A 23,792-nucleotide genomic window follows, 5' to 3' on the forward strand; every position below is an offset into this window, starting at 1 on the left:
AGGGAATAAAAGTCTGGCGTGGGATTGATTTAGTTTAAGTTTTGAATCCTGACGACGACGACCAGGTTTATGGATATAAATATTATCCATAAGATAATAATATTATCCATAAACCATATGGATAATAATATTATAATTATTATAATAACATTATAATAATATTATCCATAAACCATATGGATAATAATATTATAATTATTATAATAACATTATAATAATATTATCCATAAACCATATGGATAATAATATTATAATTATTATAATAACATTATAATGTCTGCCTGTCTGTCTGCCTGTCTGCCTGCTTGCCTGTCTGCCTGCCTGTCTGTCTGCCTGTCTGTCTGTCTGTCTGTCTGTAGGTTGCGTCATCACTGTAAGAGGAACAAGCTGGTCAGGGAGCTGGAGGAGATGGTGAGACTGGCCACGTCCCTACACACCCAGCTGAAGAGGTACCCCCCCCCCCCCCCCCCACACACACACACACACACACACACACACACACACACACACACACACCTATGAGTATAAGTAATAAATACTCTCTTTCTCTCAGGCTGTCAGACAGTTTCTCTAATTTCAGGCCCTTTCAGCTCCTTACAGCTTCAGTCATTTAATGGTCCATGAGCTTCAGTCATTTAATGGTCCATGAGCTTCAGTCATTTAATGGTCTATGAGCTTCAGTCATTTAATGGTCCTTGAGCTTCAGTCATGTAATGGTCCATGAGCTTCAGTCATGTAATGGTCTATGAGCTTCAGTCATGTAATGGTCTATGAGCTTCAGTCATGTAATGGTCTATGAGCTTCAGTCATGTCATGGTCTATGAGCTTCAGTCATTTAATGGTCTATGAGCTTCAGTCATTTAATGGTCTATGAGCTTCAGTCATTTAATGGTCTATGGACCATAAGGACAATATGTCCTCATCCTATGGTCTATGGACTATAGGATAAGGACTATTATGTCCTTATCCTATAGTCTATGGACTATAGGATAAGGACTATTATGACCTTATCCTATGGTCTATGGACTATTATGTCCTTATCCTATGGTCTATGGACTATAGGATAAGGACTATTATGACCTTATCCTATGGTCTATGGACTATTATGTCCTTATCCTATGGTCTATGGACTATAGGATAAGGACTATATGTCCTTATCCTATGGTCTATGGACTATAGGATAAAGACTATTATGACCTTATCCTATGGTCTATGGACTATAGGATAAGGACTATTATGACCTTATCCTATGGTCTATGGACTATAGGATAAGGACTATTATGACCTTATCCTATGGTCTATGGACTATTATGTCCTTATCCTATGGTCTATGGACTATAGGATAAGGACTATTATGACCTTATCCTATGGTCTATGGACTATAGGATAAGGACTATTATGACCTTATCCTATGGTCTATGGACTATAGGATAAGGACTATTATGACCTTATCCTATGGTCTATGGACTATAGGATAAGGACTATTATGACCTTATCCTATGGTCTATGGACTATAGGATAAGGACTATTATGACCTTATCCTATGGTCTATGGACTATAGGATAAGGACTATTATGTCCTTATCCTATAGTCTATGGACCATAGGATAAGGACATAATAGTCCATAGACTATAGGATAAGGACTATATGAATGGAGAAAACTGTCCTTACAGCTTCAGTCATGTTTTATTTCACATAGTCTCCCTCAGTCTGGTTTTAAAGCGTTTCACAGACAGACAGAGATGCACTTTTAGCCCATTTAGACCTGAGGCTCATTCTAATAACGCCTTCTAAAAAATGTGTTCTGAAAAACATCAAATATTTATTACAAAAAGTAAATGTATGTTGTTATATACTTTACATATATTATATATATATATATATATATATATTTATATACTTCACATAGCAACAGGAACCCCACAAGGGTTTTGAAAGGTATCGTTACAAATAGGGTCAAACTTTACAACACAGCATTCTCCTCTCAACTTTACAGTGCTGTGTGGGTTAATGCTGTGTGGGTTAACCCATTAACATGGTTCAGGTTCTATCTGTCAAACACATGGTTCTCTGTAGTCCTATAGGTGTCAAACAGAGGGTTCTCTGTAGTCCTATAGGTGTCAAACAGATGGTTCTGTGTAGTCCTATAGGTGTCAAACAGATGGTTCTCTGTAGTCCTATAGGTGTCAAACAGAGGGTTCTATGTAGTCCTATAGGTGTCAAACAGATGGTTCTGTGTAGTCCTATAGGTGTCAAACAGAGGGTTCTATGTAGTCCTATAGGTGTCAAACACATGGTTCTATGTAGTCCTATAGGTGTCAAACACATGGTTCTATGTAGTCCTATAGGTGTCAAACAGATGGTTCTCTGTAGTCCTATAGGTGTCAAACAGATGGTTCTATGTAGTCCTATAGGTGTCAAACAGATGGTTCTATGTAGTCCTATAGGTGTCAAACAGATGGTTCTATGTAGTCCTATAGGTGTCAAACAGAGGGTTCTATGTAGTCCTATAGGTGTCAAACAGAGGGTTCTCTGTAGTCCTATAGGTGTCAAACACATGGTTCTATGTAGTCCTATAGGTGTCAAACAGATGGTTCTCTGTAGTCCTATAGGTGTCAAACAGATGGTTCTATGTAGTCCTATAGGTGTCAAACAGATGGTTCTATGTAGTCCTATAGGTGTCAAACAGAGGGTTCTATGTAGTCCTATAGGTGTCAAACAGATGGTTCTATGTAGTCCTATAGGTGTCAAACAGATGGTTCTGTGTAGTCCTATAGGTGTCAAACACATGGTTCTATGTAGTCCTATAGGTGTCAAACACATGGTTCTATGTAGTCCTATAGGTGTCAAACAGATGGTTCTCTGTAGTCCTATAGGTGTCAAACAGAGGGTTCTCTGTAGTCCTATAGGTGTCAAACACATGGTTCTATGTAGTCCTATAGGTGTCAAACAGAGGGTTCTCTGTAGTCCTATAGGTGTCAAACAGAGGGTTCTCTGTAGTCCTATAGGTGTCAAACAGAGGGTTCTATGTAGTCCTATAGGTGTCAAACAGATGGTTCTATGTAGTCCTATAGGTGTCAAACAGAGGGTTCTATGTAGTCCTATAGGTGTCAAACAGATGGTTCTGTGTAGTCCTATAGGTGTCAAACAGATGGTTCTATGTAGTCCTATAGGTGTCAAACAGATGGTTCTCTGTAGTCCTATAGGTGTCAAACAGAGGGTTCTGTGTAGTCCTATAGGTGTCAAACACATGGTTCTATGTAGTCCTATAGGTGTCAAACAGAGGGTTCTCTGTAGTCCTATAGGTGTCAAACAGATGGTTCTGTGTAGTCCTATAGGTGTCAAACAGATGGTTCTATGTAGTCCTATAGGTGTCAAACAGATGGTTCTGTGTAGTCCTATAGGTGTCAAACAGAGGGTTCTCTGTAGTCCTATAGGTGTCAAACACATGGTTCTCTGTAGTCCTATAGGTGTCAAACAGAGGGTTCTCTGTAGTCCTATAGGTGTCAAACAGATGGTTCTCTGTAGTCCTATAGGTGTCAAACAGAGGGTTCTCTGTAGTCCTATAGGTGTCAAACAGAGGGTTCTATGTAGTCCTATAGGTGACTCCATATCGTCCTCTGCCCCTCTCCCATGTGGAGTCCCGCAGGGCTCAATTCTCGGCCCCATCCTTTTCTGTACCTCCCCACCCTGTACCTCCTCCCTCTGGGTTTGATTTAAAAGCATGGCGTTCCCTAACACTTCTATGCAGATGACTCACTGTCACCCTGCTGATGACTCACTGTCACCCTGCTGATGACTCACTGTCACCCTGCTGATGACTCACTGTCACCCTGCTGATGACTCACTGTCACCCTGCTGGACTGTCTGAAGGACATAAAAGAATGGATGGCCCTAAACCTCCTACACTTTAATGAAAGTAAAACAGAGGTCATGGTGTTCAGACTGGATCTGGACCCCCTGCAGCCATTTATAAAACCTGTGGTCACTAACCTTGGTGTCAAACTGGAGAGTGATTTTAAGTTTGACAAACAGATTAACTCTGTTGTTAAATCCAGATTTTATCAGCTGAGGCTCTTAGACAAAGTCAAGTCTGCTGTAATCATTTCTGATTTTGAACGTCTTATCCATGCTTTTATCTCAACCCTCGACTACTGTAATGCACTTTATGTTGGCGTTAACTCTACAAGGGTCTTGAGATCTACTGACCGGTCACTCCTTAAGGTCCTACAACAAGACCAGGAGAGATAGATCATTTTCCTTCATAGCGCCACACTGTGGAACAACGAGCTTCCACCCCATGTTAGAGCGTCTCAAACCCTGCCTGTGTTTAAGTTTAAAAACTCACTTGTACTCCATTCAGACTGAGAGTTGATGTTTCCTCTAGCATTGTGTGTAATGTTGTCCTGTTATTGTGTTGTGTTTTTGCTCAGTAGTTTTAGTTTCTTGTATTTTTAGTATTTTTTGTTGCTGAGTGTTACAGCACTTTAGTTCGGGTGCAATACGTTAGTCCGACAGCGCATTCCTCCGACAGCGCAGTGCTCCGACATTAAACAGTAAACCCGAACCAAACCCGCACCCTAACCCTAACCGCACGCGGATGCCACATAGTCGGAGAAAAGGTCTGTCGGATTAACGCATGCCTCCCCTTTAGTTCAACACTGTTGTTTTAAAGTGTGCTTTATAAATAAAGTGGATTGGTTACTCTCTCCTATAAGTATAAGTAATAAATACTCTCCTCCTCTCAGCCTGTCAGCCAGTACTCTCTCCTGCTCCTCGGGGAGCAGTCGGGGGTCCCTGACCTCCAGTCGGGGGTCCCTGGCCACCACCTCCTCCTCTCTGGGCTCCTGCTCCTCGCTGAGCTATGCCGAGCTCCTCCTCCTCGACCCCCCCGACCCGGACCTCCAGGCCCGCCTAGAGAGCCTCCTCAGGGAGGACAAGGAGGCGCAGGGAGGTTTCCTCAACCCCGTCACCACCTCCTCCCTCAACGCCATCACCACCATCCACGAGCACGAGGGGGGGGCAGGAGGAGAGGGAGAGGGAGGCGCAGGAGGAGAGGCTGGGCTGAGGACAGACAAAACTACAGGAGGAGGCGCAGGAGGAGGCGCGGAAGGAGGCGTGGAGCCCTCGAGGATCCAGGCCCTGAGGCTGTCCGACACCCCGCTCTCCATGAGCTCCTTGTCCCCCCGCTCCTCCCTCTCCTCCCTGTCACCTCCCTGCTCGCCCTCGCTCCTCCTGTCCGCCGCGGCTTCCACCTCCTCCTGCTGCTTCCCGTCCGGAGAGGAAGAGGAGGAGGAGGAGGAGGATGAGGAGGAGGAGGAGGAGGAGGAGGAGGAGGAGGAGGCCTTCAACCAGGAACACAGCCTGGACCAAGGTTAGTAACAGAGCTTATCTACAGCATTGGTTCTCAAAGTGGGGTCCGGGGACCCCCAGGGTCACTTGAGGGGGTTCCAGGGGGTCCCCAGCTAAATGATGGACAGGAACCAAATGGACCCTTATGGGTCTGTAACTCTGAGGGTGTACAAATGGAACCAAATGGACCCTAACGGGTCCTTTGGTTCCATTTGTACACTCTCAGAGTTACATTAACATTGATTTTACAATATAAATCGGGGTCCCAGAGATATAAATGCCATTAAATGGGGGTCCGTAGCCTAATGGATGTCAAACTGGGGGTCCTTGACATTAAAATGGTTGAGAATCACTGCTAGAGCCGTAAAAATAGTCTCTTATGGGGGGTCCCTGGCATATCTTTTCAAATGGGGGTCTGACTGTGTGTTTGTGTGTCTGTATGTATGTATCAGTCCAGCATAAAGACCTTTAGGTCTTATGATCTGCTTAACTCACACTCAGGGCCGGATTAACCCTTTGTGGTGCCCGGTCCTACGGCCCGTTTGGTACAACTTTGTTTTTTTACAACCAAGGTTTATATTTTAGCTTGTAATTAAAGTAAATAAAAGATTAGTATTATTTTTGTTTTCATTTACTGCTTTCTATAGTTTTAGCAATTTTCGTGATGTTTTTTACAGTGGGCGGGGGCATTCTGTCCGATGGCTAAATATGCCTTTTTTACACAATAAAAAAGGTCCTTCGGTATTTGATGGCCGGATGTCAGTTATTGGGGGCTAGAAGAGCCACTTTAAATAATAATAAAGAAAACACTGTGTTATTGTGTAAAAAAATACTTTATTTTGCCACCGGACAGAATGCCCCCGCCCACTGTAAAAAAGATCATGAAGATTGCTAAAACTATAGAAAGCAGTAAAAAAAAAATGTTTTAACACTGATCTTTTATTTACTTTAATTACAATCTAAAACATAAACCTTGGTTGTAAAACAACAAAGTTGTCCTTTAACACTAACACTAACTCCAGTGTTAGGGTTAACACTAGAGCTCGTCGGGTTAGGCATGTAACCCGAAATACCCGGGTTCCGACCCGTACCCGGCTCGGTCACGGGTCCATTCACAAGATGTGACTCCTGGTCCGGGTCGGAGCCGGTACAGTCCGTCTCGGGTCTCGGTTCTCCGACTGTGAAATGGACGGTTCCACTAATACCCGAGTTGACCCGGTGAGCAGGTTTCTCGGGGCTCAGACTGTGAAATGCACGGTTCCATTAATACCCGAGTGGAGGGAGGGAGGTCGGTCGCTCAGAAGACAGACTGGCAGTGACGCAGTCAATGACTGGCTGCTATTTATATTATCATATCACTACATAATGTTATATCATTGACCTAAATGGCGATATATTAACAAGGATAGGATGATTAAAACATATTTATGTCTGTATTAGCCTTGATGATCGTCTTTCTTGACCAAAGGCTCTGTCTGTATTAGGAACAATTTGGACAGGGGTGGAAAACTTTAGAACATTAGTGGCACATTACTTTACCTGAGTTACATCTTCTGATAGTTGTACTTGCATGTTGACATGAGATAATAATCCTGTTTAGTGTTTCACTACCACGAGCAAAGACTACAGCGCATATTAACGGCGCTGATCAACACACACGTTGAAAAGCTAGGACAAAGATACCAAGGATTTGACAGTGATGTCACTATGCAACAAGGAAGTAGCGACGGACGCTACGCCATGTTCGAAGTTGTGTTAAAGATAGCAACTTTAGCAAGGATTCGTCGGCGATGACATCACCGACGAATCCTTGGACATATTTTACCCACTCAATAATCACGTTGGCAAACAATTTTGCGTTCGGGTTTTTCGGAGGCTCGGGTTATGTACGGGTTCGGTTCTTGTATGTCACGGTTCTATACGGGTCGGTTCCCGACAGCTCTCGGTGCTGTTCGGGTCCGGATCTCAATTTCCAACAATGGCCCGGGTCCATTCGGCTACGGGTATTTTTTTCGCGGGTCCACTCGGGTATCGGTCCTTCATATTGGACCATAGGCCCGGTCCATTCGGTTCCGGGTAAAAAAATCACGGGTCCATTTGGGTTCGGGTATTTATATTTGACCCGTGAAGACCTCTAGTTAACACTAACACTGGAGTTAGTGTTAGTGTTAGGGTTAAAGTGTTAGGGTTAACCCTAACACTAACACTAACTCCAGTGTTTAGTTGTATCTTTTTTATTTGTTTTGTTTCTTTGTTTTTTGTCTTAGTTTTAGTGAAGTTTACAAACCCTGGTCTGGAGGCGGAGCTACACAGCAGACTGGCAGCCATGCTGCCCTCCCAGGACGAGGAGAGAGGAGGAGCCAATGAGGAGGCGCATAGCAGAGGAGATGGAGCCAATGAGGAGGCGGGTGTGTCTGGACGGCAGCTGAAAGGTAAGAAGGTGTTACGTCTTTATATGTCTGGGAAACGGTGTTACGTCTTTATATGTCTGGGAAACGGTGTTACGTCTTTATATGTCTGGGAAGCGGTGTTACGTCTTTATATGTCTGGGAAGCGGTGTTACGTCTTTATATGTCTGGGAAACGGTGTTACGTCTTTATTTGTCTGGGAAACGGTGTTACGTCTTTATATGTCTGGGAAACGGTGTTACGTCTTTATCTGTCTGGGAAATACTACACAATGTGTGTAGTATTACACACAAAACCTCCTCCTGTACAGGTTTGATCTGGTCATCTAATACACATTATATATCTACTAGAAGACATCTGGTCTTGTATATCTACTAGAAGACATCTGGTCTTGTATATCTACTAAAGGTTCTCACATCTAGAGTTGGACACCTACGTGCCACTGTCTATGTGACAGATATGTCCATATATGGAGATCTGTGTGTCTGTCAGTCTTTGTCCCTTTTAGTCCCATGTATGGAGATCCACATGCCCAGTATATGCCCACTTGCCCATATATGGGCATGCTGGTAACTATTCATAGGGGTGGGCATGACGACTTGTAGATCAGTGCAGGCGAACGTTAATAAAGTAAAGCCAACTCTCACGTGTAATGAGAATTAGAAGTTAGATTACAACGTTTAACCTCACGACCAAAGGCCCTACTGAACAAATGTATTTTATAAAAGCCCTTTTTACTGAACAAATGGATTTTATAAAAGCCCTTTTTACTGAACAAATGGATTTTATAAAAGCCCTTTCTACTGAACAAATGTATTTTATAAAAGCCCTTTTTACTGAACAAATGTATTTTATAAAAGCCCTTTTTACTGAACAAATGTATTTTATAAAAGCCCTTTTTACTGAACAAATGGATTTTATAAAAGCCCTTTTTACTGAACAAATGTATTTTATAAAAGCCCTTTTTACTGAACAAATGGATTTTATAAAAGCCCTTTTTACTGAACAAATGGATTTTATAAAAGCCCTTTTTACTGAACAAATGGATTTTATAAAAGCCCTTTCTACTGAGCAAATGGATTTTATAAAAGCCCTTTTTACTGAACAAATGTATTTTATAAAATCCCTTTTTACTGAACAAATGTATTTTATAAAAGCCCTTTTTACTGAACAAATGGATTTTATAAAAGCCCTTTCTACTGAACAAATGTATTTTATAAAAGCCCTTTTTACTGAACAAATGGATTTTATAAAAGCCCTTTTTACTGAACAAATGGATTTTATAAAAGCCCTTTTTACTGAACAAATGGATTTTATAAAAGCCCTTTCTACTGAACAAATGTATTTTATAAAAGCCCTTTTTACTGAACAAATGTATTTTATAAAAGCCCTTTTTACTGAACAAATGTATTTTATAAAAGCCCTTTTTACTGAACAAATGGATTTTATAAAAGCCCTTTCTACTGAACAAATGTATTTTATAAAAGCCCTTTTTACTGAACAAATGGATTTTATAAAAGCCCTTTTTACTGAACAAATGGATTTTATAAAAGCCCTTTCTACTGAACAAATGGATTTTATAAAAGCCCTTTTTACTGAACAAATGGATTTTATAAAAGCCCTTTCTACTGAACAAATGGATTTTATAAAAGCCCTTTTTACTGAACAAATGGATTTTATAAAAGCCCTTTTTACTGAACAAATGGATTTTATAAAGGCCCTTTTTACTGAACAAATGTATTTTATAAAAGCCCTTTTTACTGAACAAATGGATTTTATGAAAGCCCTTTTTACTGAAAAATGGATTTTATGAAAGCCCTTTTTACTGAACAAATGGATTTTATAAAAGCCCTTTTTACTGAACAAATGGATTTTATAAAAGCCCTTTTTACTGAACAAATGTATTTTATAAAAGCCCTTTCTACTGAACAAATGTATTTTATAAAAGCCCTTTTTACTGAACAAATGTATTTTATAAAAGCCCTTTTTACTGAACAAATGTATTTTATAAAAGCCCTTTTTACTGAACAAATGTATTTTATAAAAGCCCTTTTTACTGAACAAATGTATTTTATAAAAGCCCTTTCTACTGAACAAATGGATTTTATAAAAGCCCTTTTTACTGAACAAATGGATTTTATAAAAGCCCTTTCTACTGAACAAATGGATTTTATAAAAGCCCTTTTTACTGAACAAATGTATTTTATAAAAGCCCTTTTTACTGAACAAATGGATTTTATAAAAGCCCTTTTTACTGAACAAATGGATTTTATAAAAGCCCTTTTTACTGAACAAATGGATTTTATAAAAGCCCTTTTTACTGAACAAATGGATTTTATAAAAGCCCTTTTTACTGAACAAATGGATTTTATAAAAGCCCTTTCTACTGAACAAATGTATTTTATAAAAGCCCTTTTTACTGAACAAATGTATTTTATAAAAGCCCTTTCTACTGAACAAATGTATTTTATAAAAGCCCTTTTTACTGAACAAATGTATTTTATAAAAGCCCTTTTTACTGAACAAATGGATTTTATAAAAGCCCTTTTTACTGAACAAATGGATTTTATAAAAGCCCTTTTTACTGAACAAATGTATTTTATAAAAGCCCTTTTTACTGAACAAATTGATTTTATAAAAGCCCTTTTTACTGAACAAATGTATTTTATAAAAGCCCTTTCTACTGAACAAATGTATTTTATAAAAGCCCTTTTTACTGAACAAATGGATTTTATAAAAGCCCTTTTTACTGAACAAATGTATTTTATAAAAGCCCTTTCTACTGAACAAATGTATTTTATAAAAGCCCTTTTTACTGAACAAATGGATTTTATAAAAGCCCTTTTTACTGAACAATCACTCTCTCACCTTTGCCGAGGTAAAAAGCGAGGGAACTAATAATTCTGCTCTAAATGCGTCTGAAAACTGTAAATAAATAAAATAATATAATATGCATACAAAGATCGTTTGACATATTTTTTCTTTATTTTTTTATATCTGTTGACAAATGTTGGACATAAATATTTTATTTGAGGTTTGGCACTATTAGGTTATAGTATAGTGTAGGTATAGTATAGGTAGATAATATATTGCACTTTTACCTTAGCGCTAGCAGGTATACTCTTAGCAGAGCCTTCTATTAGAGAGTTGCGCCAATGAGGTGTCAGAAACAGCGTCGGTCACGTGGTTCATGTAGCTGGAAATAGTGACAAGGAGCCGTCGACTTCAATGCATTCCATGAACGTCCGGTTTAGGGATTTGTCACTATTCGCCAATGTATGTGTATGTAGAAGACCTGGCCCGAAGAAGTGAACGGAGTTGGCGTAACTCTCAATAGATGGCACTGACTCTTAGTTGCTTGTTTTATAAGAGAATGCACTTAAAGACTTCTGGTGATTAGCAGTGTTCTTCCCTACCTATGTGTTGAATACACTTATTGTAAGTCTCTTTAGATTAAAGCGTCTGCTAAATGACTGTAATGTAATGGTGTTTCTTTTTTAAAGATGGCACAGTAGAGAGAGAGACAGGAAGTGTGTGTGCGTGTGCGTGAGCGTGAGCGTGCGTGTGTGCGTGTGCGTACGTGCGCGTGCGTGCGTGTGTGCATGTGCGTGTGCATGAGTGCACGGCGGAGCATGTGTCTGTGAATGCGTGTCTAAAGAACAGCAAAAGCTCTTCAGGAATTTAAGCTCATACATACATACCTGAGAGGAGGAGGCTCCAATTACACCTCCTGCTAGTGTGTGTGTGTGTGTGTGTGTGTGTGTGTGTGTGTGTGTGTGTGTGTGTGTGTGTGTGTGTGTGTGTGTGTGTTAATGAGGAGAGCTGGTATTATGTCAGCTCTGTTACTACACAGCAGCCTTATGCAAGGTGTGGCCACTCACTGTTTTCACTTTTCACTGTTTACACCGTCGTTTACACCCTCAGTGTTCCTTTAACCTTTGACAGTGTACAAATGGAACCAAATGGACCCTCAAAGGTTTGTGCACTCTCAGAGTTACAGACCCATAAGGGTCCATTTGGTCCCTGTCCATCATTTAGCTGGGGACCCCCTGGAACCCCCTCAAGTACCCCTGGGGGTCCTCGGACCCCACTTTGAGAACCAAGTCTTTAAATGGGTTGGCACCATTATACATATCTGAACTTCTACCTCACAAAGACGCTACAAGGGTCTTGAGGTCTACTGAGCAGTCATGGCCTGACCAGAGGTCAGAGGTCAGAGGTCAGAGGTCTACTGAGCAGTCATAGCCTGGGATCAGACCAATCTGCGAGTGCAAAAAAAAATGTCACTCTGCGATTTGGGTCTGGCACCGCTCCATAGAGAATCCATTTCCTGCTCCAGAAGACGTGGGTAACCAATCAGGGCCCAGAATTTGAATATGGGAGAGTGTAGTTGGTTGTAGGTCTAACCAATTGCGTCGAGGGCCATTGTTTTGATCCCGCCTCTGGGGAAGAAAAACGTCCTCATGGAAGCACCAGACTCAGTGATATAGTCAGGCTAGACCAGTCACTCCTTAAGGTCCCAGCAACAAAGCTGAAAACCCGAGGAGATAGATCATTTTCCTCCATAGCGCCACACTGTGGAAGGAGCTTCCCCCCCATGTTAAAGCGTCTCAAACCCTGCCTGTGTTTAAATCACGTTTGAAAACTCACTTGTTCTCCTGCTTCCCCCAGGCATTGTGTCAATCGTTGTCTAGTTCATTGTGTAAGGGTCCATTTGGTTCACAATTTTGTCATTTTAGGGTCAAGGCCACTTACCCTTTGGTGTTTTTGAGGGCACAAAGGCCAAATGCCAGGGCAGGAAGGCCATCAAATAAAACAATGATTTTTAATGCCACGGAAATTATGAATTTAACTTGAAGGTTAAGGATGATTTCATTTTAATATACATTTAGTACAAGAATAGTATAACTATCGGTACCAGATGGTTGTTTACGCTCCCTCTAGTATTGTGGCTGGGGGTGTGGTTAACTTTTTGGAGGTATTTAGTCAGATATGAGGGTATTGAGGGCATTGAGAGCAAAGTCACATTGATTATTATCTTCTCCCCTGAGCCAGCCTAGGCTGATGTGTGGGGAAAAGGTGGGTCGTGGACCCCAGGCAGAGAAGTAGTCGAATCAGTTTGTTTTGGGAGGTCTGAAGCTCAGTCTTTAGTGACATTGAGATGAGGAGTACCAGGAGGTGCAGCATAGTCAAAAAGGGTCTTAATGAAGGCTCCAGAGATCTCTTTTGTTGACAAAAGAGGAAATCTGCCCAAAGTATATGCCATACTTCACATGTTTGGTTTGTCCCAACATGTGAATGACAGAGGACACACACTAGATTTAATATCTCCAATGTCACTGTGTTAAATGTTGCTCTATTTATCAGATTATTCTGGCATATTCTTTGACCTCTTCATTACACCAAAAATTAAGATTGGATCTGAAACTATTAAAAAGAGACAGATTAATGAGAATACCACTTTATACAACTTTATACAACACTTGTTATGTAAGCCATCAAAGCTCCAAATCATGTTGATGATCCTCTTGGTTCAATTCTAAAGTGCTGAATGTAATGAATGCCATTACTCCTGCTAAGGATACATTAATTACCAATAAGCAAACAGCACCATGGAGAAACACTCTCTGAAAGATATAATATTTTATTTGATACAGTTACCTGGATAAAACGTACAGATTAACACATTTAACATCATCTTTATTATATTGTGAAAGAATGTGCTTCTCCTCTTTCCAGACTCCTCCCCCCAGCTGCAGGGGACAGGGGCGGGGCCTAAGAAGATGGGCGTGACTTCGGCCGTGTCCGACGAATCAGTGGCCGGCGACAGCGGCGTGTACGAGCCGTCGGAACGCAGGTGGGCGGGGCTTCTCTTAGCGATTATTCTCTCCTTTACTTTTTAATTAATTAATTAATTTATTTATTTCTATATAGCATTATATTTTATTTCAAATATTATCAATGAATCAATTTACCTTTTTAAAGGGTTAACCACCTCACCTTATAGTACACAGTGATGTAAACAACACAGCTGCATAAGGACCTTATAGTACACAGTGATGTAAACAACACAGCTGCATAAGGACCTTATAGTACACAGTGATGTAAACAACACAGCTGCATAAGGACCTTATAGTACACAGTGATGTAAACAACACAGCTGCATAAGGACCTTATAGTACACAGTGATGTAAACAACACAGCTGCATAAGGACCTTATAGTACATAGTGATGTATTATATATCTATATATCTATATACCTCTTGAAATAATAGATCTGCTACTTTTTGGGCTCTAGGCTTACATTTATTTAGATTTAAATGTATTTTATATAAAATTCCCATAAACCCTGCTGTTGATAAGAAGGCTTGTTAGCTCTCATGCATTGAATGCATGAGCTCGGCTCTGGGCTCTCCCTAGGCTGGCAGAGGGAGTGTAGCGCCCAGGATTACTTAGACAATTGGCACTGGGTTAAAAAAATGGGATTGCAAAATCGTGGGTTAAAAATGTTAGTAATGATAGTGTGTGTGTGTGTGTGTGTGTGTGTGTGTGTGTGTGTGTGTGTGTGTGTGTGTGTGTGTGTGTGTGTGTGTGTGTGTGTGTGTGTGTGTGTGTGTGCGCGCGCGTGTGCGTGTGTGTGTGTGTGTGCAGTCCTGGCCTCGCTGCAGATGCGTTACAGGGTTGCTATGACGACAGGCAGAGCATGATGGACCGTTCTCCCAGAGTGCACCTGGGCCTGCGCTACCAGAGCAAAGAGCAGCGCTTCAGCGTCCAAATCACACAACTACACAACTGTAGCGCCCTCTGTCTGCCGGAGGACCACACAATGTAAGGCTTACTGTGTGTGTGTGTGTGTGTGTGTGAGCTTGTAGATCTGCTTCTTATATACGCGCATAACTAAGTAGTTAACCCATTGAGACCTGAAGCCGATTCTACATGTCTCCTAAATCCCAACAGTTTTCTATATTTCTATATCAGTGGTGCTCAATCTTTTTCATGTCGAGGACCCCCAAAATTATATGTATTTGGCCGCGGACCCCCATCAAAATATGTTGTTCCAGGGACCCCCCCAGAAGCAACGATTTGAGTAAAAATGTTCGCTTTAAAAATATATATATTCAAAGATTTGCACACATTTTCACAAATTTTCAAAAATAGCAGATCTACAAGCTCGTAGCGCGGCACTCGGTGCCGCGCTATGAGCTTGTAGATCTGATATTTTTGAATAGCCATAGTGTAAAATAATGCTTTTTAGCTCAAATCTAAAAATGATACAGTTCCAGGTCTCAATGGGTTAATAGTTAATCGATGAAAAATAACTGATTAAGTATAAATCTGGACCTGTGTTGACCCCAGGAATGTGACCTTTGACCTTGTGTCCCCCCCCCCCAGGTATGTGCGTGTGGCCGTGCTGCCTTGCTCAGCGGACTCGACCCGCTGCCTGTTCCGAAGCCGCGGCTCGCTCGCCCCCCGAGGGGATGCCTTGGAGGTGAACGAGGTGTTCGCCGTGCAGATGTCCCACAATGCACTGCGGCAGAAGACCCTGAGGGTGGACGTGTGTCGACAGAGCGGCCCCGCCCCCGGCAGAGAAGACTGTCTGGTGAGTTTTTACCAAAGGGGCAAGTCCTAGATATTTACCATGAGGCCGACAAAATGGCCAGAGTGAGGCGCTGTTTTGCCCTGCGGCGACCTACGGTGTCAGAAAGAATTTATTTTAACGCAAGTGAATGGTTTTTTTTGACAAACTTTAGACTATATTTTCTTACTGTAATAAAAATTGTCATAAATTCTATATGCTTCCAGTCGCTAGTTTAAAGTCTCCTTTCAACCTTCAGGATATGCGTTTTGCTAAATTATGGTCCTATTTATTTTAAAATTGACGATAAAGTAGGCTATTCTCTAGGAGGGGCAGGATGATTTGATTGAGAAGCTACACAACCAATAGCATTCATTCCCCGCCCCCCGCTCTTGATTGACAAGCTACCCAACCAATAATGGTCTGGTCTCATTCTGACGCGATATTGAAAGATGGCGGACCTACAGTCGTGGAACAATCGGCTTCATTTTTGGTCTGTAGAAAGCAGCGGAGTGGCTTTGTCCATCTCATTTATACAGTCTATGGTTTTTACACAGCGTTTTACACAGCGTTTTACACTGTCAACACATATACTGTGAGTTATAACACTGTCAACATATATACTTTCCTCTCCTCTCCAGGCAGGAGCACAGATCAGTCTAGCAGACGTTTCTTGCTCAGAAGACAGATGTTCTAAGTGGTACAACCTGCTAAGCCACGCCCCCATGCCAGACAGACACAGACAGACGGACGGCCACACAGACGAGGTAGGAAGGAGGGTTTCTCACACTGGGTGTCATGCCCTAGGGTGCTAGGGTGCCCTGACACCCTAGGGTGCCCTGATATAAGTCCAAGAGTGCCGCAGAATACCTTGATAATATTTGAGATTCATCAACATCACTTCAGCTTAACCTCCTCTAGACTTAAAACAGATGCACTGGACTGGTGCCTTATGGTTAGGGTGCCCTGACACCCTAGGGTGTCAGAGCATACTAGGGTGTCTGCTTTAAGAGACGATTAAAGACCTACCTTTTTAACAAATATTTTTTTAGCTACACTGGTTTTACCTCTAGGCTTTATGCCCCCATGTTTTAATTGTTTTGTTTCAGTTTCTCAGATGTTTTTAATCGTGTGTCTTTTTATGTAACTGCCTATTGTAGCACTTTGAGATTAATCAAATGTAAAGTGCATTATTTTATAAACTAGAAAAAGGGTTCCTCGGAGCACAGGTCTCCACCAGGTCAGGTAGGTTATTGAGGGCCAGCAATGTTCGGCATTCGCCAATTAGGATGGAATATGAAAGTGATATAGTCTGTATATATATATACACACACACACACACAGTGATATAGTCTGTCTACGCCAGGCTACGGGGGTAAAACATACTTTCACCATGCTATAAAATCCATTATTATTATTATCATTATTATTCATATGTTTAAAAATATAAGAATAGATTATGTAGAGAAGTGCATTTTTTTAAGAATGATGTCTGTTTAAGATCTGTGTGTGTGTGTGTGTGTGTGTGTGTGTGTGTGTGTGTGTGTGTGTGTGTGTGTGTGTGTGTGTGTGTGTGTGTGTGTGTGTGTGTGTGTGTGTGTGTGTGTGTGTGTGTGTGTGTGTGTGTGTGTGTGTTCCAGACTTGTGTTTCCATCAATGAGAGACAAGCAGGAAGTCTAGAGGGAGCGAATGAGGAAAATGAATGGTTTGTTTTAACTTCCTCTCCTCTCCCCTTTTATACAAATAAGCCTTAATTAATTAAAATGCATTAATATTAATTCATACAAATTCATTTAATTAAGAAGCACAAAATGATCACCAAAATTTTTTTTTTTTCTCTCTGTCTGTCTGTCTGTCTGTCTGTCTGTCTGTCTGTCTGTCTGTCTGTCTGCCTGCCTGCCTGCCTGCCTGCCTGTCTGTCTGTCTGTCTGTCTGTCTGTCTGTCTGTCTGTCTCTCAGGCACAGGGAGCCCCATGAGGCGGACATGTTTGATGAGGAGGAAGGAGAGGTGTGTCGTGTACAGGAAGGGGAGGAGCCTCTGGATGAAGAGGAGGAGTTCTACCCCGACAGCAGCCAATGGGAGGCAGAGGAGGGGGAGAAACAGGAAGTGATTAAAGCCCCTCCTCCTATGGTGGCCATGATGACAGAGAGGGTCAGTGTCTTATTATTATTATATTATTGTCTCCGCCAGGAGAGTTTGTTTTCACTTTCTGAAACTGGGACTAACATTGGTCAAGCCTCACGTGACACGTGACAATACGGTGAAATAGTGTGATCTGATTGGCTAGTGACGTATAGCGGCCTATAAATACATGTGTCACTTTGAAAGATTTTCAGTCTCTTTCAAAGTGAGGTAAGACAGGAATAATCACGAAATGGCTGAGAAATGGCGGATACTGTAACAATTGGATAGGACACTTATACAGACAGGACGGATAGGACACTTATACAGACAGGACGGATAGGACACTTATACAGACAGGACGGATAGGACACTTATACAGACAGGACGGATAGGACACTTACACAGACAGGACGGATAGGACACTTACACAGACAGGACGGATAGGACACTTACACAGACAGGACGGATAGGACACTTACACAGACAGGACGGATAGGACACTTACACAGACAGGACGGATAGGACACTTACACAGACAGGACGGATAGGACACTTACATAGACAGGACGGATAGGACACTTATACAGACAGGACGGATAGGACACTTATACAGACAGGACGGATAGGACACTTATACAGACAGGACGGATAGGACACTTATACAGACAGGACGGATAGGACACTTATACAGACAGGACGGATAGGACACTTATACAGACAGGACGGATAGGACAGTTATACAGACGGATAGGACACTTGTAAGAATTAGAACATAAGAATTAGAACATTCCCAACATTCCCAACACAAGTCTGCTGGCGGAGACTTGTGCTCCGAGGAGCACTTTTTCTAGTTATTATTATTATTAGTATTGTTGTCTCCGCCAGGAGACATTGTTTTCACTTTCCGTCCCCGTCCCCCCCTCGGCCAAGCTAACATTGGTCAAGCCTCACGTGACACGTGACAATACGGTGAAATAGTGTGATCTGATTGGCTAGTGACGTATAGCGGCCTATAAATGCATGTGTCACTTTGAAAGAGTCTTAGCCTCTTTCAAAGTGAGGTAAGACAGGAATAATCACGAAATGGCTGAGAAATGGCGGAGCATTACAACATGTAGACACACTGGTGTCATCACAATATGTAATATAAATAGCTTAGACAGGATTAATCAAGAACAGGACATTCCAGTACAAACTGAGATCACAGTTGATGACACAGTGCAACTAACTCTTATTATGCAAACTGAAGAAGCTAATCATTATCTGCAAACCGATGAAGAACCAAAGGCACAACGCCAACAGGAGAAGGACAAAGCTAAGAAACAAAGACGAAGAACACTCGCATCTGAAAATGAGAAAGAACGAAGACGAGCAGCTGACACCACAAGGAAAAGATTAGAACATAAGAATTAGAACATTCCCAACATTCCCAACACAAGTCTGCTGGCGGAGACTTGTGCTCCGAGGAGCACTTTTTCTAGTTATTATTATTATTAGTAGTATTATTATGTATTATTTTATTATTAGTATTGTTATTATGTCAGTAGTCATTTTAATATTGTATTTATTATTCATTATTTTATTATTAGTATTGTTATTATGTTAGTGGTTATTTTATTACATATTTTATTAGTATTTATTATTATATTATGAGTATTATTATTGTGTCAGTAATGCATACAGCTATACTATGATTAATGTTGTATTATTTATTTATTATTATATAATTAGTATTATTATGTCAGTCAGGGCTGCCAACTTTCAGGAAAATCTAGGAGTGAGACTCATCAGGGACGCATTCTTAAAATGTCTGAGGGTTTAGCTGTCTTAGGGTTCAGCTGTCTTAGGGTTTAGCTGTCTTAGGGTTTAGCTGTCTTAGGGTTTAGCTGTCTTAGGGTCTTCTTTCATTTGTATCAGTCATTGCCATCGAACAATATATGTGAAGAGGGTCAATTGCGTGACTCTCACTCTCAAAGGGTGAGACTTGGCAGCTCTGTGTCAGTAGTGCATACAAGCATACTATGAACATGTCTTTTTTATTATTTATTATTTTATATTAATACTAATATTATTATTATTATTATTATTATTATTATGTCAGTAGTGCATAAGCATACTATGAACATGTCTTTTTTATTATTTATTATTTTATATTAATACTAATATTATTATTATTATTATGTCAGTAGTGCATAAGCATACTATGAACACAACTCCATGAAACATTCACTTTTCTAACATCACTCCTTACAGGGGCTTTAAAAGTCTTGTTTGTTTTGAACTGTCTGCCGCCATCTTTGTTCTATACATATATACATATATACATATATATATATATACATATACATATATACATACATACATATACATTGAATGAATAGTATTCATCTTGTTTGTGTTGAACTGTCTGCCGCCATCTTTGTTCTTTAAACTCTCAGAGATTCCCACAACTGGACTTTATGAATTGACTGATGGCACAGAAAGTGGGACAACTCTGCCCCCTAGTGAACTCTATGTAAACTTCACCCAAACCAACAGAGTCTCCAATGAAGCCAAATAATGTTTTCCTCTCAGCGACAATTAAATATATATATACATATACCCCCTCCCCCCCTGTGTGTGTGTGTGTGTGTGTGTGTGTGTGTGTGTGTGTGTGTGTGTGTGTGTGTGTGTGTGTGTGTGTGTGTGTGTGTGTGTGTGTGTGTGTGTGTGTGTGTGTGTGTGTGTGTGTGTGTGTGTGTGTGTGTGTGTGTGTGTGTGTGCAGGTGAACAAGGAGACCAGTATGGGTGGGGGTGGGGGGGGCTCGGTGGTCCGGCCCAAAGAGAAGAGGCATCAGAACCCAAAGCCTTTCATCAGAGGATCCACCATCATCCGCTCCAAGACCTTCTCTCCTGGACCCCAGAGCCACTACATCTGCAGGGTGTGTACACACACACACACACACACACACACACACACACACACACACACACACACACACACACACACACACACACACACACACACACAGTTTAACCATTTATTTATGTCCACACACAGGGAAAGCATACAGGGACACACATATTTTAGGTGCAGTAAAGGTACATTCACAAACTCATGGCTATGTCCTCATGATACAACACGCATGTCACTCAGCACTCCATGGGAACAAGTAGTGGCGGCTCCGCCATATCTGTCAGCAGAGACAATACTTTAACCAGCCTTTCTGCCTCGTCTTTGGGCATGCCAAGTTGTTGAAACCCTCCAACAACCAATCCGTGGGTATGTGTGTCCTAGGCTGGATCACATAAACAAAGTTCTTAGTCTTGCACTGCTGCTTGGTGCTAAAGCGCTCTCTGTAGTTGTTCTCATGGGCCTGGAAGTCCACCCATTGCTATTCCGACAGCGGACGGACATATCGCAGGCTCTATTGCCTCTCTTTCCGGTAGCTGTTCACGGGAGGGGCCGTCAGGTAGCGTCGGCTGTTGGTAGATTCCACCGGTGAGAAGTGCCTTCTTGTGTGCAAGCTACATAGTTCACAGAAGTTGCAAATGCATCCACACTGCACCTACTACATTGACGATGGTAGTTACAACGGGGCAGTTTAACGTCATGCCCAGGACACACACACACACACACACACACACACACACACACACACACACACACACACACACACACACACACACACACACACACACACACACACACACACATCAAAGTGACATTATTTTATTTTTATTGACAGATAAATCGCAGTGACAGTGACAGCTCCACTCTGTCGAAGAAGTCGTCGTTCGTCAGAAACGCTTCAGAGAGACGCAGTGTGAGACTGAAGAAGGTACTGTCTGTCTGTCTGTCTGTCTGTCTGTCTGTCTGTCTGTCTGTCAGATCTGTCAGATTTTTCATATTCCATCCTGATTGGCTAAGATTACCTTCCAAAGGTTGCATGAGTGAGTCCGTTTTGAACAAAATGCCTCAAATCATGAACACAGCGTGTGATTACTGTGACGTTTTGCACACATCTTCACTAGGCCGAGGAGGAAATGCCACCCTACATGTTTTAAATTGGCCTCATGGTGGCGTTATAACAGGCCGATTCCGTTTTGACCTGCCCCCATCTGTGTAAAACTTTGCACTTACACTCCCTAGAGACCAAGGAAAAACCTTTGCCTTGCTTTTATAGCTGTTAGTATGTCTAGTATACTATGTTCTACAGCTGTTAGTATGTCTAGTATATATACATATAAACTTTATTTCAGACACCATGGGTCCATATACAAAACAGAGCTACAAAACAGACAACAACACATAAATAGCCTGAGTACCAGACTGTTTTCATTCATTAAAAACATAAGCATTGACTCCAGTGTTTCCAGAAACATGAGGAATACCTTGTATCACTCCATGTGATCCCTGTTAAGGCCATAATTAATATATTCTTTGACTCCAACAGTCTACACATACATTTAAACATGAAATTCCTCAATACAGCATGAACGGTGGGTACATTACTGGTCACAAACATTTCACTTACACTAGACTAGTCCATCTTGGAAGTTTCAGGAATATTATAAAAGCATCATTAAATGCCACCTGAAGTTTTTTTAATTTTTGCCCTGCTATAACGGCACCACAAGTGGGCTGTATATAGAGGAGTGCAATATGTTTTAAAAAGTGATATTTTAACATTGTCTGTACACACGTGAAATCTTCGTGCCAGCATGTTGGCTTGCCCACATAGTTTACAGGGTTAGGGCACATATAGTTTACAGGGTTAGGGCACATCATCGTCATCACAGAGATCATCCCTGATTATGTGACCCAGCAGGTATTTCAACTTTTTCACAACCTCTAATACTTCACCTGCCAATGAGAAAGAGGGAAAGGTGAGCTTCTGATCGTCCTTAGTTCTAGAGATCATAACCACACTCTTTTTAGAGTTGAACTTTATATCAAACAACGTTCCGTATTCTGAGCATATACTGAGTAGCTCATTGGTTCTCAAAGTGGGGTCCGGGGACCCCCAGGGGTACTTGAGGGGGTTCCAGGGGGTCCCCAACTAAATGATGGACAGGAACCAAATGGACCCTTATGGGTCTGTAACTCTGAGAGTGTACAAATGGAACCTAACGGGTCCATTTGGTTCCATTTGTACACTCTCAGAGTTACATTAACATTGATTTTACAATATAAATTGGGGTCCCAGAGATATAAATGCCATTAAATGGGGGTCCGTAGCCTAATGCATGTCAAACTGGGGGTCCTTGAAATTAAAATGGTTGAGAATCACTGCTAGAGCCGTAAAAATCTCCTCTTATGGGGGTCCCTGGCATATCTTTTCAAATGGGGGTCCGCGGGGTAATAAGTGTCAATTAGGGGGTCCTTGACATGAAAAAGTTTGAGAACCACTGGAGTAGCTGCTGTAGGCCAGCACCGTAAGGAGACAGTACGACTAAATCATCAGCATAAATCATATGATTGATAAGGTTATCCCCCACCATGCAACCAGTCTTACACCCATTTAACTGTACCAATAAATCATTCATATATAAAATGAAGAGTACTGGCGAGAGAATTCCGCCCTGGCGTACTCCATTGGACACTAGAAAAGGTGTGGACGTACTCATTCCCCACATAGCTTGCATGGTTTGGTGAGAGTACCAGAACTGCAAGATCCTTATTAAATACAAGGGGACACCTCGCTCTTGTAACTTTAAAAACAGTTTACCATGATTGATGCGATCAAAAGCCCGAGAGGCATCAAGGAAACACAACAATATGGTACTATGAGACCTTCTGTACTGACTGACAATTTCCTGCAGTGAATGAATACATAAATCGGTGCCATGTTTTTTCTTAAAACCAAATTGAATGTCAGTTGTTGCTATATATTCATTGAGCCTTTCCATAAGGATACATTCTAGTACCTTGGACAAGATTCTCGCCAGTGCAATATGTCTATCATTTTCTATGCTAGTTAACTGACCAGTTTTGTTTTTGACAACAGGCACTAACAGGGCAGATAACATGGATTCAGACAATATGCCATGCATCAACAACCCTGAAAAACACATAGCAAGCAGCACTGAAACTCTATGGCTAGCATGCTTCAGATGTTCTGCTGTTATCTGATCATGACCACATGCTTTGTTAACTCTCTCAGTGCCAAGCCACGAGTTATCCCGAGTTTTTCTGAATGCCCTCAGTGCCAGAACGAAAAATCCTGAGTAAAAAAAAACTCACTCTTGACGCAGTTAAAAATGTTTTCATAGTGTCTTCTCCACAGCTCAGCAATATTTTCGGACCCAGTAATGCCATCTATACTAGAAGGCATTGGCATCTTACTGT

General features: G+C 41.4%; 1 protein-coding gene across 3 annotated transcripts in view; it reads left to right on the forward strand.

The window, feature by feature from the left end:
• wwc1 (WW and C2 domain containing 1) overlaps nt 1-23,792 on the forward strand; it is a 65,620-nt gene that overhangs the window by 32,439 nt on the left and 9,389 nt on the right. For all 3 annotated transcript variants that reach the window (XM_084073998.1, XM_084074000.1, XM_084073999.1), the window contains 11 exons: nt 360-449; nt 4,749-5,374; nt 7,620-7,784; nt 13,500-13,617; nt 14,412-14,588; nt 15,153-15,360; nt 15,978-16,103; nt 16,977-17,041; nt 17,296-17,488; nt 20,227-20,382; nt 21,190-21,282. In XM_084073998.1, coding sequence (XP_083930124.1) covers nt 360-449; nt 4,749-5,374; nt 7,620-7,784; nt 13,500-13,617; nt 14,412-14,588; nt 15,153-15,360; nt 15,978-16,103; nt 16,977-17,041; nt 17,296-17,488; nt 20,227-20,382; nt 21,190-21,282 — 2,017 coding nt within the window. The remainder of the gene's footprint in view (nt 1-359; nt 450-4,748; nt 5,375-7,619; nt 7,785-13,499; nt 13,618-14,411; nt 14,589-15,152; nt 15,361-15,977; nt 16,104-16,976; nt 17,042-17,295; nt 17,489-20,226; nt 20,383-21,189; nt 21,283-23,792) is intronic.

This window comes from Gymnoscopelus microlampas (genome assembly GCF_963454915.1).
Source record: "Gymnoscopelus microlampas genome assembly, chromosome: 12".
Classification (NCBI taxonomy): domain Eukaryota; kingdom Metazoa; phylum Chordata; class Actinopteri; order Myctophiformes; family Myctophidae; genus Gymnoscopelus; species Gymnoscopelus microlampas.